This window comes from Plasmodium vivax, chromosome 13, assembly GCF_000002415.2.
Source record: "Plasmodium vivax chromosome 13, whole genome shotgun sequence".
Lineage (NCBI taxonomy): Eukaryota > Apicomplexa > Aconoidasida > Haemosporida > Plasmodiidae > Plasmodium > Plasmodium vivax.
In genome coordinates this window covers 1,418,132-1,432,323 of record NC_009918.1, presented here as the reverse complement: position 1 = coordinate 1,432,323, position 14,192 = coordinate 1,418,132, and the positions used below count along the sequence as shown (strand labels likewise).

Here is a 14,192-nt window from a genome sequence, read left to right as displayed (position 1 = left end):
CCCTCGCGAATGCACATAAAAACGACAAGATGAAACACGCAAAGAGCAACAAAGAAAAAGAAAAAAAAAAAAATACGAAACGTACTGAATAGTGAAACATAATGAAACGAAACAAAACGCAACGTAACGTAAAGAAAAATCATGCCGAAAAAGGAATGTGAAAAAAAAAAAAAAAAAAAAAACAGTTAAAAAGGAATTCAAAACCTACATCACACGGCTTCTTACGCAAACATATAGTACCTGCGCTTGCGTGAACGAACTTTTTTTTTTTTTTTAAACAATTGCTGAGATAAGTTTGAATTACTTATATATTTTTATCCTACATTATGCATTACATACATCTGTAAGATGTATTCCTATGGAAATTTTTAAGTTTGTGTATTTATTTTTTTGATTAACTGAGAATAATAAAGGCGACTCATACTCTTCACCTTAAGAGCGTGTATATATATATATATATATATATACACCTGCGGCTGCTTTCCAGCGGAGGGGGACACGTGTGTTTATGATGAAAGTTGCTCGAATGAGGATTGCCCAATGCGATCGCTATGAATGCTTGACCTACATATTATAGAGCATAGCAAAACGTTATACACATAACGTGTGTACATATGCAAACCCGGGCGTGTACTTGCCTACATAATACATGCCAGCATAGGTGTATATTTACGTGTACGTGGGTGTATGCCTCGTTCATGAGTCCCACACGTGCACGTAATGCCTATCCACTCGCCTGCGCCGAGCGCCAGTTATCATGCGCCTCTCCAGGAACCAAAGCTGAGCACACATTGAACTCTTCAGCGCGGCATACACATGTGTATGTGAAAAAGTGTTTTAAGTACCTGTGCGTGTGAAAACACGTTTATGTGAATGCACATGCACATTTACACGCCTACGTGTAAGTGCCCGACTCGTTACACTCCCATGTGGTCTGCACACATTTACGTATGAACCCACACATGCATTCATTTTTCTCCCTGCCATCCCCCTACATTCAAATCCCCACATCTTCGCCTTTTTTTTTAAGTCACCATATTTTTTCACATTTATTTAGTAATCACTTATCAGTTATTATTTACTACGTACTACTTACTACTTATTATTTACTAATTATTTACTGCCTATTATTTACTGCTTCTTATTTACTGCTTATTATTTTGCTACTTTATTTTTTTACCCAAGCCTCCCCCATTTGCCGGTAGGATTTTACGTCCAACCCATTCTCCTCACGCATACACAACACTGCATGGTCTCGCCCAGTGCCCACTTCGCATCTCCCAACTCGTCCATCAACCAGTTGCAAACAGCACTCTCCTCCCATTAATATTCGAAAATTTGCACAGCAAAAAAGTTATACTTATCGCTGAATACGTTCATATCGCTCATTTTATTTATTATTTTTTTTTTTTTTTTTATTTCCCTCCTCATTTTTAGTTTCCTTCATCGTCAGCACACATCGTTCGTGACAATCGGACGCTTGGGAAAAAAAAAGAAAAAAAAAACAACCACGTATACATAATATTTAATTGCATATGCATACGTGAGCACATCTTTTGCTGCATGAAGGGCAACTGAGGGAGCTGCGGCTGCAGTTTATTTTTCTGTTTCTCTCGTCTGCTGCTTTGCAGCTCTGCTCTGTTGCGCGCTGCTCTTTGAGGCGCTGCTCTGTTTCGAGCTTCTCTTTTGCGACGCTGCTGTTTTTACGTCCTTCATTTTTTATGTTTCATTTTTAAGGTCTTCAATTTTTATGTTATATTTTTTATGTATTCATTTTTTATGTTTTATTTTTTATGTTTTATTTTTTATGTATTCATTTTTTATGTATTCATTTTTTATGTATTCATTTTTTATGTATTCATTTTTTATGTTTTATTTTTTATGTTTTATTTTTTATGTTTTATTTTTTATGTTTCATTTTTTATGTTTCATTTTTTATGTATTCATTTTTTCTGTTCGTCTGTGTTTCTGTTTCCCCCCCCCACTGCGCGTTTTATTTTTTTTTTTTTTAGCCCTTTTAAATTCATAGGAAAAAAAAAAAAAGATAAGCCTTTGTTTTATCGCCTCTCTGAAATTGCAGCTGCAGTTGCGCGCACGTCCCACAGCGTCAGCTACGTCCACGCCCTGAGACGACTTGCGGTTGCGCCGAAATCCACGCTGGCGTCTGCGCGGCTTTTGCACAGCATTTGCGCGGCACCTGCGCCAGCCTTTACTTCATAACCTAGCGTGCATTTACCCACCCATTCGCGCAGAATAAATTTCGTTGCGTCTCCTTTGAGAACTCCACCCCAAGTGACTCCCAAGTTACTCCCACGTGACTTCTACGTAACATCTACGTAGCTTCTATGTAACTTCTGCGTAACTCCTACGTGACTGCCACGTCCCAGCGCGCCAGTTAAAAAAAAAAAAAAAAAAGACTTCCCCTTCTCTCCTATTTATTTAATTTGCATTTTTGAATTCATCGTTACCTACAAGGGAGAATTTGTCACCTCTTGGGGTGTTCGCACCGTTGGCGAAATCGGTACAGTGCTTCGGCACATTTGCGAAGCTGCGCAGCGACAGGACGCTTTCACAACCCAGGAACCCATTCAGCATTATTGGACGCTACCGAAGGGTGACATACCAAGGAAAGCAGAACCAACCAGTAACGGCTCACCAAGTAGAAGCCTCTAACTATCTATCCTCTCACCCAGCAAACGCAGCTAACCACCGCTAACCACCGCTAACCCCGCTAACCACCTCCAACCCCCGCTAACCGCCGCCCACCCAGAATGGAAGAAAACAATCAGGGCGAGAAGAAGAACAAGGCGACGAGCCAGCTGTGCTTCGTGAAAATGCTCGTGAACAACCTCGTTGCAGGATCAGTCATAGGCAAAAACGGGTCCATAATAACCAGCATAGAAAACAAAACAGGATGCAGCCTGAAGCTGTCCCCCACGAACTCATATTTCCCAAATACACAGGAGAGAGTGCTTGTCTTGTGTGGAAAGCAGGAGCAAATAAATAACGCCCTACTGATAATCCTCGATAAAATACGCCAAATAACAACGCAGAATTTCCAAGACAAGCAAAATATGAATACATCTCCAAAGTACACCTGCAGAATTGTAGTACCCAAATCAGCAGTAAGCGCAATTATAGGAAAAGGTGGCCAGCAAATTAAACAGCTTCAAGACACCACGGGAGCTAAAATTCAGATTTCCAGTCGGGAGGATGGACTTAACGAACGCATCATATCCATCATAGGACCATTCGAATCCATCAGCGATACAGCTATAAAAGTTACCAACTCAATTCAAAATGACCCTAATTTAAAGGACCTCTTAAACGTTATATATAGTAAAGATGCTAACATGAATGGTAGGTCTTCCCTCTCTCAAAATTTTGTAAATCAAGTGCCATTAAATGGGTATGTGGTACCTCAGCAGTATGGCGTCTTCCAGCATGAACAGTACATGGATGTGAATATGATGAATTCTCTAATGAGGCATAGTCGCGATTTGTTTAACCTACCTTGCGAAATTTCAATTCAAATTCCCGATGAGTTTATCGGATCAGTTATCGGGAAGAATGGAGCTAGACTCACAAACATTATGAACAGTACAGGTGCACAGATTAGGATAAGCAGAAAGGGCGAGTTAGTACCTGGGACTGCTGACCGGAAAGTGAGAATTATGGGAACTGTTGCGGCGGTGCATGCGGCGCATGTGTTGTTGTTGCAGAGACTGGAGTCCGTCTACATGCAGCTGCGGACTATGCAGGTGAAGTGCGACGCGTGAGGGGGGGAGCGGGCTGAAAGCAGGCGGAGCGAAGAACAGTAGAGCCAAAACTGTGTTCAGATGGGCGTCTAATCACATTGCTGGTCATCGGGTGGAAGTTTCCCGTCTCTCTCTTTTACTCTTTCCCTTACCCTTTCTTTTACCCTTTCTTTACCCTTTCTCTTTCGCTTTCCCCTTCCTTTTACGCTTCTCTTTTTTTTTTTTTTTTTGCGTCAATTCGCATGTAGCGTATACCTATCGCACCGTCCAGTGTACCATTCGCACCTGCCCCCATGCACGCCCGCCACTACCACGCACCAGCGCGCGTCAACCCCCGGGCCTGTAGAATACCCCCTCACCTACCTTCATACGTGGATGCGTGTACACCATTTTTAGTCTTATTTGGTACAGGTGACAGTTCCCACATATATATGCCTTTTCACCAAGCGCCAGTCCACTTTGCAATGTATAATTACGGTCATGGCGTGTGCGCGCCTGTAGGTCTGTCTCCACGTACGTACGAACGCGTCTGTGTGTTCCTACTTACCTGTGCGCACACGTCTCTGTATACTTATCTGTATCCACGCCTCTCCCCTCTAACCCTCTTACTATATCACTCTCTCCCCCCTTTTCATAATTATCAACAGAATATGTGTTTTTACATTATTAAAAATGAACACCCATATTATAAAAGGCATTGTTTCATATGAAAACCCACGTCTAATGCAGTTTCGCAGCTACGCTTTTTTTACGCCCCGTTGTGCAGAGTGACCCCCCATTGTGCACCCATTTGGAGGTTCACTCGTGTGTGTGTGTGTGTTGGGGTAAGCTGCTAATCGGAATGGCGCACCATGAGCAGCCACATAAGAATGGTTATGCCTCTTCTCCGCAATGTAAAAATCGACGGGTGCTCATTCAAAGCTGCTTATGTGTGTGTTGGTATGCCACCTGGACGGGACAATACCCCTCCAAATACACCCCATGTGGGTAGAGAAATACCTCGGCAAAACCATCAATTGGGGCACCACTTTAAAATAAGCAACGAGGGAAAGTTCCCCCCAAAAAATGAAAAAAAAAATATATATACATTTTTTAAATGACCGTGCGGGGGAGCATATCCCATCCGGTGTGCAAACGAAGAAAGGGAAGTAATATCCGCACTGGGTGTAAAAATATCCCTGCGGTTAAGCTCCACATGCGGCAACTCATTACTGCGTTAGGCAGCCAAGCGTGCTACGGTTTTCTTTCCATAACGATCCTAAACGGGTGCGCCGTGGGGGGGTTATCACGGCTGTTAGGGAAGCGAGCCGACATATGGGGCACAGCACGCACAATTGCACAGTAGGAGGCATGCACCCCATTGAAGGGGGGGAAATTATCGAAGAAAACGTAAAACGAAAAGGATAAAAGTAAAGCCAAATCGTGATTGGTAAGGAGCTCCTGTGTAAAGCATCACACTGCGGGAGACTCTCCGGGGGGATGATGCGGACCACCTTTCAACTTCGCCTGGGCGGAGCTTCGCGACAGGGAGGAGCGAGAAAACACTGTGTTGGCGAAAAAACAGACATAACCATTTGGTGACGTTGCGAAGGGACGTGGGTCCCCAGGGGAAGCACCCCCGAAGTGTTAGCAGCTGCATGGGGCAGGCAACATGAAGCACGCGATATGCGGCGTAACATTTTACACCTCCCCATCTGGTGCGCGACCAAAGAGGGGCATATTCAATTCCTCTAACGGGGCGAACACCTAATCAGAGAATGCATGCGCAGCGACATATTTATTGCTCGTATTTTTCGCCATTTTTGTCATTTTTTTGCCATTTTTTTGTCATTTTTTTTATCATTTTTTGCCATTTTTTTGTCGTTTTTTTTTTTTCTCATTGTGCTTCTTTCCATTTTGCTCTTTTCACACCCCGCGTGTTCACACTTTTCATATCCTAGCCCAGCACCAACTTACACCCCCTTTTTTTAACCTCTCTGTTGTGTATTTTTTTTTTTTTCACCTTATTTTTTTGCTTTTTTTTGTATTCATCTTGAAAATGTTCAATTTTTTGTTTTAATTTTATAAATTCAGTTCTAACGGGGGATATATCTTTCACTTTTTTTATCGTTCCTATTTCGAACCCTTACACGCGGAAACCTTTTTTTTTTTTTCATAATACCTTTGAAATTCACTGGGTGAGCGATTGTATAATCAAAACAAGTGTTTTATTATTCGCTTTTTTTTTTTTTTTTTTTTCCTTTTTCTTATTTTTTTTTTTTAAGTTCATCATTTTTTCTCTTTTTTTTTTTCCGATCTGGTGTTATTATGTGTGTTGGTCCTTTTGCCCCTTTTCACGTACGCTGGCGCGTTCACACGTTCGCATGCTGTGACTGTGAAGTTCCTGCGCGGGGTTGCCCATGTGCCCGCGACTCGTTCGTTCGTATGCGTGCCGGCAGGCATACACCAAGTACACAGTCGTACACAAACGTGCATGCGTGTATTAGCGCCCCTGAGGGGGTAAACATACATGTGCGCACAAGCGTACCACGCGCTGCTCGTTTCCCCACCCCCCTGCGGTGTGTGCCGAAGGCACGTGAGCGCCTTACGCTTTTTTTCCCCTATACGTGACAGCAAAAGAATGCCCTTTCACCTTTTCCCCTTTTCCCCTTTTTTTCTGGCGTACATCATCAATTCGTGATATTTCTTAGCCCCTTCTCCGGCTTAAAGCATTTTTTTTTTTGCATAACGAGCAAAATTACATTGCAAATGTGTTTAAAAAAAAAAAAGTTAGCTCCATTTTATGTAATTAAAATGTTATTATTATTATTATCACCTTTTGGCGGCGAAGCTTGGCCATTTTACTCACATGTCACGCACTGCGCACTGCGCGTTATTCGTCATTATGCAATTTTGCCTTGCGTATGTTATGCACAAACATCCGCGCGAGTCGCTAACAGCACGTCAGTTTTTTCACTCGCTCCAGTTTAATGCATTTTCGCAAACGATAAAAAATATGCTTAGCCCTCGGCAGAGTAAGCCAACCCTCAAACCCTTCGACAAATGCACATTCGCTGTATTTTTTTTAAACGCTCGCGCAAGAAATTTTTAATTGTAAGCAAAATTAAGCAAAGCCAAACAGGCGTTTTTCCCCAATGGATTTACGCATACATTCGCGAGCACATACATGCACATATATTCATACATACGTACATACATACATATATACATTCATGTACTTAACTTTTTGTATATATTTTTTCCTATTCGTTTTTTCACCACGTTTCACGCGTGAACATGCTAACATATATATACACCCCCCTGCGTATATCGCTCGTACCTTTTTCTCATTTGGATTTTCATTCCACGCAGCCCATTCACGTGCAGCATTTTTTTGTTTTTCCCCTTCTGCGCGATGCCTTTTTTCCCCATTCCTCATTCGTAACAAATTTTTTAAAAAAAAACGGCAGTTCCCTTTTGTTTCCCCTTTTTTTATTTACCTCTTGTTTACTTCCATTTTTGTTTCCTTCCACGCGTTCGCGTTTTTATACATCCGCGTTTTCGCGTGCGTACCATTTTCTTGTATATTACATTCTTGCGGGCGGACACTTTCCTTACGTGCATATATATATAGCATGGCCACTAGCCCACAAGGTTCGTTTAAGTTTGGCGCAAGCCTCCACGTAGGCGCTCATTCATCTTGCTCATACATTTAACTTGCGTGTTTTTTTTCTTTTTTTTTTTTTTACCCTTTGCATGCGCGTACGCTTCCCTGGCCCCTTCGTTTTTTTTTTTTTTAACACCTCATGGGCGTGCGCGCTGTTTTCACGCGCCTGTATATATTCGTACAGTATACACGATCAGCCCTGTTCATCCATACACAAGTACCTTTGAAATAGTTCCAAAGCAGCCTCTGCGCCTTTTGCCCATTTAACATTTTCAATTGTATGATCGTCCAATCATGTCCTCACCCTCACTGCAGTCGTACGTAGGCAGCAGGCAGTTAACAAAAATTATGTAAAACTGCCAACGCGCGTGCCAGTGCAGGAAAACTTGCATAAAGGCTCTTGCGCGGGCATGTGTACGTATTTGAAACCCACTCCCCCATCATTGCAATTTTCCCATTTTTGCATCCCCCACGTATTGTGAATAGACAAAATTGGTGTTTTTCACGCCTTTTTAAATCCTCCAAGGATTGAGCGGAGGAAAAAAAAAAAAAAAAAAAAAAACAAAAGTCAACATCAAAACGGAGCGCGCGAAGAGGCACCACACTTGTGTACGCCGCGTACATCACACACACCGCCTACAGTGCGTGCAACTGCACATTGCACAAGCTCATTGTCAAACCGCTCCGGCGTGAAAAAAGGAAAAAGTTGCTTCCACACATGAGCATACATGTGTGTGCGCGCGTGGCACTTTCAGCAAATTAAAGAGTTGTAAAAAGGCGGGACAAGCTAAGCGCACACGTGCAAGTGCATATATAGAAGCATATATATGTACGTACGCGTACCCCCCGCAACGTGCACAAAAAAAAAAAAAGAAAAAAAAAAAAAAAATGGACGTGAAGAATATGAGAAATGAATTCATTCTCGAGGAAGAAATCAACGTCTTTGATGAATACAAATCGTACATAAGTGATAGTAACAACAACCCCAGAAGCGAAAAAAAAGTGTCAAGTCATTCAAGTAAAAATTACAATGAGGAGGAGGAAGAAGAGGAGGACGACAACAAGCACAGGAAGGAGAAAACAAATTCGCGCATTGTGCAGGATGGCCAGCAGGGAGGGAAGCCAAGCCGAGCGGGCCACCCCAAAAGGAACGATCCGGAAAATGTCACCAGTGGGAGCGGTGCGAATGGTGCGAGCGGTGCGAGCGGTGAAGAAGGTACCACCCACGCCAATGACGATGACAGCAGTTTGAAGGCCCGCGAAAGGAGGACCCCATCGGGCAAGTGCCCAGCCGAAAGCGCAGAAAATAAAAACGTGTCCGTGAAGGACAAAATGAGGGAAGACCCATGTTATGTACCCAAGGAAGCAAGGTATTTCCTGCACGATAACAGATTCGAAAATAATGAGAGTAAAGGGAAGAAGAAAGCCGGTGAAAAAAAAAAAACAGGAAATAATAAAACGACCTACATAGATGAAAAAAGGTGGAAGCATGACCTCTTTTATGATTATAAATACGATGAATATTATGGGAAGGAAAGAAATCACAACAAGAAATACAGCAACGGTATGTACAGCAACGGTGTATACAGTAACGGCATGTATAGTAACGGCATGTACAGCAATGGCATGTACAGCAATGGTATGTATAGTAATAGGTATTATGGGGCCAAAAACAGTAAACATGAAAAGAATGGCTACTCAATGGCCTATAAAAATAATAGCAAGGATAATTACTACTATGATAATAACAGGGGGAAAAACTCCAAAGTTTTTAACTACAGTAATAAGTACTATGGGGAAGCTACCAAAGGGAAAACGCCCACTGTGAAACGGGACAACAGAACGAACAGCTTCTATGAGACGAAGCAGATGGATTTGTGTGCTGATAAGGTGAAAGTGGGGAAATTCATCGAAAAGGAAGACTTAGGAAAGGATGAAGGAGATGGGGGTGGCGGTGGTGGAGGAGGAGATGGTGGACGTGCCCTCTCCATTTTGGGGGCACACCCAGATGGGGAGGCCTCCCTCGCAACAGACGCCCATGGGCAGATAAACAATTCGGAAAAGAAAACGAAGAAACAGACGCTGCTCAAGAAATGTAAAAATGAAAAGGGCGAAGTGAGCCCCAGTGAAAATAACAAACCAGTTGGTGACGAACCTGACGAAGTGGCAGAAGTCGTTGGTGTGCTCGCCATGGATGGAGCCCCTGCAACGAATGATGCGGTGGAGCGCGGTGAAATGTCGGCAAAGGGCACCAAGGAAGGACACCGAGAGTGTCAACAGGATGAAATGAAGGCGGAGAAGGGAGGGAACAAAGGTGCACACGGAAGTGATAAAAAAAGGGAAGACAAAAGAGAGGATGTTCTCATCGCCAAGAACGCGGAGGAAGAGGCGGAGCCTAGCCAAACCCAAAGCAACACCCCGAGCAAAAAAAGAATGGATGGAAAGGAAAAAAAAGAATTCGCAAAGGCAACTCAAAACGGAGGTGAAGGAAAGAAGTACGTAGCGCCCTACAAATCTAAGTCAAGCTACAACAGTAATAACAATTACATAATGAACGACCGAGGCAGCTCGAGCAAATACCAAGGAGCGCGATTCGTCTATTTGAAGGACGAAAGTTATGCCTCCCAATCGAGTTTAAAAAAGAAATACAATAGTAAAAGGAACTACCTATATGAGGAGAATTACAACAACGCCAGTTCCTACGCGCATGCAAATAGTGGCAACGCAGACTACGCGAGGAAGACGTATGCCGCGAAAAATAAGTATGCAGGACCACCCCCCTCAGGTGGGAATAACCCCTCGAACGTCAACTCTGGTGCGAATAACAACCACCTTAACAACAACTACAGCAACGGTAATGGCCACCCCGCAATTGGCAATTACCAGCGGAATCACCACCACGCGTATAATGACAGTGAGAGGAACGGCCCAGAAAAACCACACCATGACGAGCACCCCCATGAAAAGAACTACAATCCTGGTAGGGGCTTCCTCAGGGAGAACAAAACCCCCACGGAGAGGGAGAAAAACGAATACAAGTACAGGTCCTCCAGGAAGTATGCAAACAGTGCGGGTGGAAACGCAGTGGGGGTGAAGAAGAAGGGCGAACAGAAGAGTGAAACAAAGGGAGAACAGAAGAGTGAACTAAAGGGAGAACAGAAGAGTGAAGCAAAAGGAGATCAGAAGAACGAACTGAAGAGCGAGCCACCTGCGCAACATCCCGGGGAGGAAGAACCTGCGAAGAAGAAGAAAGAGAAATATGCCAGTAAGGAAAACGGTGCAGATAAATCTCCCAGCCGTGTGCCCCCAGGAAAAGGAGCCACGGATGAGAAGGACGCTGACGCCAAGTACGGAAGCAGCAATGAAGAACATGCGAAGGAAAACGACACGGGGAGAGGAAGCTATAAAAAGAAAAAAAAAGGGAGCAGCATGAGGACCTATGACCACACAGATAGTTACAGGGAAAAGGGAAAACAGGACAACGCCGATGACACATTCTATTATGAAAATGAAAAAAGCGAAAGAAAATGGGATGATAATAGTAGGTATTACAAGGAGAGTAAAAAGGAGAGGGAGAAATATGTGCCAAATGGGAAGAACGTCAAACAGGGGAAATACGGAAGTGACACCAAGTATGGAAGGAGCTACGCTGGTAAGGGAACGGACAAGAGGAACCGAGCACAGGATGGCAGTAACGATGTGAGTGAGGTGGCGGACCAGGTAAACTCACACCTCATCAGAGCAAAGGATGTCGCAAATGTGAAGCGTGACGGTAGCACCGCTCGTGAGGATACACATATGGTGGCTACCCAGGACGCGGACAGAATGAAGGCCCCCAAGGGGAAGGAACAGAGCAGCGGTGGAAAGGTTCAGGAGCATAGAAGGGGTGACAAGGAGGGCAAAGACGATGAAGTTAACCATGTCGATGTGCATGGAGAGGGTAACAACAAGGTCGCCCAGGATGGTGACGAGTCGAACAGCTGCCAGCAGAACAGCGGCGAAGTGAAGAGCGGCGAACCGAACTTCCCCGAACCCACTCACAAACGCGAGGCAGCGGAGGAGAACCCCCCGAGCCATGAGAAGGATGAACACAAGACGGAGTCCAGCGCAGACGGAAAGGCAAACATAACAGCCGGTCCATCCCTCGATAGGAGCAAAAAGGCGAACAACAATTTTAAGCCCCATGGAAATGCATTCCCCAAAAAGAAAACTAGAAACCAGCAGAATTATGACACTAACAATGAGTTCAGCGGTAACAATGTGAACAGCGGCAACCACGTGAACAGTGGCAGCAGTGTGAACAGGAAGAACGACGCGAACAACCCGAACAACGCGAACAACCCGAACAACGCGAGCAACGCGAACAGCGCATTTACGAAACAGTACTCGCATAAGGGAACATATACCAATATGAAAAGGAAAAAAAAAGAAGATTTTGTGAATAGCGCAACGCAACATAGAGGAGCAACTTCTGCAACAGGAGGGGGAAATGAATTCTCCAATGGGAAAGCCTTTAATTATAAAAAGAGTCATGACGAGCATAGCAGCACCAATATGGGTAGCAACACGCAGGTGCCTTTTGGAGACGGCAGGAAGAATGCCACGGGCCCGCATGACGCGAACAAGAACTTTCAGCCAAATGAGAAGCGCTACGATGGGTACACAAATGGGGAGAAACCCTATGATGGTAATTTTGCAAGTAATGGCAGCCCCGGGTACGGGGGCGCCTGCGGCTACGAGGGTAGCGGTGTGGGAAGCGGTGTGGGAAGCGGTGTGCCAAACGGTGCGGCAAGTGGCATGGCAAGTGGTATGACAAACGGCATGCCTAGCGGAAGCGGAAACGGAAACGCCACTGGCAACTGCGGCGCCGGCGGGAACTTCTACTACCCGGAAGGCTTCTACCCCCCCGGTGGCGCCAACTACATGGGAGACAACCCCGCCTTCTTTGGAGACAACCGCTACATGAACCACCCCATGAACGACCACTACATGGGGGGAAACTACATGGGCGGCAACTACATGACCAACCAGAATTACCTGAACGACCCCAACTACATGGCCAACCAGAACTACATGAATGACCCCAATTACATGAACGACCCAAACTACATGCGAAACAGGAGCTGCCTTGGCACCCAGAATTGCCCTAACTATATGAACGACCCGAATTACATGAACGACCAGAGCTACATGAACGACCCCAACTACGTGAGCAACGCTAACTATGTGGGTGATCCCAATTATGTGAGCGACCCCAATTATGTGAGCGACCCCAATTATGTGAGCGACCCCAACTACCTTAGCAACCCGAACTGCATGAACAACAACCCCAGTTATGCGAATAACAACCCAGGTTATGCGAGCAACCCCAATTATGCGAGCAACCCCAATTATGCGAGCAACAACCCCAATTATGCTAACAACAACCCCAGTTATGCGAACACCCCTAGTTATCCGAACACCCCTAGTTATCCGAACAACCCCAACTACATGAACAGCCCAAACTACATGAACACCCCTAACTATATGAATGACGGGTACGTCCATGATGCCTACATGAACAACACCTATATGAATGGGGGGAGCACCTACTACTATGACCCCATGTATGGGAGCTACCCCAACGAGAATGACCAGTACTACTACAATGAGGGTAACAAGTACGTTAAGCAGTAGGGCAGTATAGCAGTAGAGCAGTAGGGCAGTATAGCAGTAGAGCAGTAGAGCAGTAGGGCAGTATAGCAGTAGAGCAGTAGAGCAGTAGGGCAGTATAGCAGTAGAGCAGTAGAGCAGTAGAGCAGTAGAGCAGTAGAGCGGAGGAATGGGTCCATCGAATCAACCTGGTGGACGCGTTTCCCTCTATGCGTTGTTCTCCCCGTGGTGTTTTCCCCCCCGGTTGTCTGCACCCGTGAGTCGCACCTCCGGTGGGTGAGGCGACAAGCATGTGTATGTAGCATGTGTGTGTGTAGCATATGGGTGTGCACCATATGTGCATGCAAGCATGTAGCCACATTTGTGTATACCTGTGCGCCCCCACCCACCAAGGGTACTACTACGAGGCGGATATGCCAATTGTCTGTGCAGGCGGGTGTGTACGCGTTTCCGCCGGAGTCACGCCAACCGTTTGTGCGCGCACGAGGACGAAGTGGTCAAATTGTGCGAAGTGTACGCCTGTGTGATGAACCTTCCTCATTCTCTCCACGTCCGGTTACCCGCCCCATTCGTGTTTCTTCACTGTCATTTCCCCACTACCTACCTTACCTGCTTACCCCCTTACCTTTTTTTTTTTTTTTTTTTTGTTAAGAACCCCTTTTCTTTAATATTGTATCTATGCCTATGCAACCATTACACGCTTGCACGAATGGCCCCGTTTTTGCATCTCCAAATTCTGTGCATGTGAGCCCCTTGCTTAGGTGTTCACAATTTATTTACCTTTTGCTCCTTTGTGATTATAGTAATTAAAGAAGTGTGTTCACGTGCAGATGCCTATATGTGTGCCTACCTACCTACCCACGTACGTAAGTTTGCATGTCCATAGGCATATGTATGTGCATGTACATGTGTGTGTGCTCTCCTGCACGCGCCCAACAGCCTTGATTCACTGCATCTTTGCTCACACCAACATAGCAATTTTTAATTTAACCCCCCTCCACCTCTCGGTGCTTCGGACACACCCATATCTACCCACCACCATCGAACTTTCCCCCCTTTACACTTTTGTAAATTCACCAAAAGGAAATTTTGTCAAACGTGAAGTTGTGAAGTTGTAAGTTGTAAGTTGCGAAGGT

The 14,192-nt window shown here is 44.9% G+C and overlaps 2 protein-coding genes across 2 annotated transcripts; both read left to right on the top strand.

Moving 5' to 3' along the window:
* Positions 1 to 2,771: 2,771 nt before the first annotated feature.
* PVX_085685 (RNA-binding protein Nova-1, putative) lies at positions 2,772 to 3,779 on the top strand (the record flags this gene model as incomplete). The annotated part of the gene is made up of 1 exon (XM_001616750.1): positions 2,772 to 3,779. The coding sequence occupies one exon, from the start codon at positions 2,772 to 2,774 to the stop codon at positions 3,777 to 3,779; it is 1,008 nt and encodes a 335-aa protein (XP_001616800.1).
* A 4,513-nt stretch (positions 3,780 to 8,292) lies between these two features.
* PVX_085680 (hypothetical protein, conserved) lies at positions 8,293 to 13,925 on the top strand (the record flags this gene model as incomplete). The annotated part of the gene is made up of 2 exons (XM_001616749.1): positions 8,293 to 13,068; positions 13,091 to 13,925. The coding sequence occupies 2 exons, from the start codon at positions 8,293 to 8,295 to the stop codon at positions 13,094 to 13,096; spliced, it is 4,782 nt and encodes a 1,593-aa protein (XP_001616799.1). The 3' UTR covers positions 13,097 to 13,925.
* Positions 13,926 to 14,192: the final 267 nt, after the last annotated feature.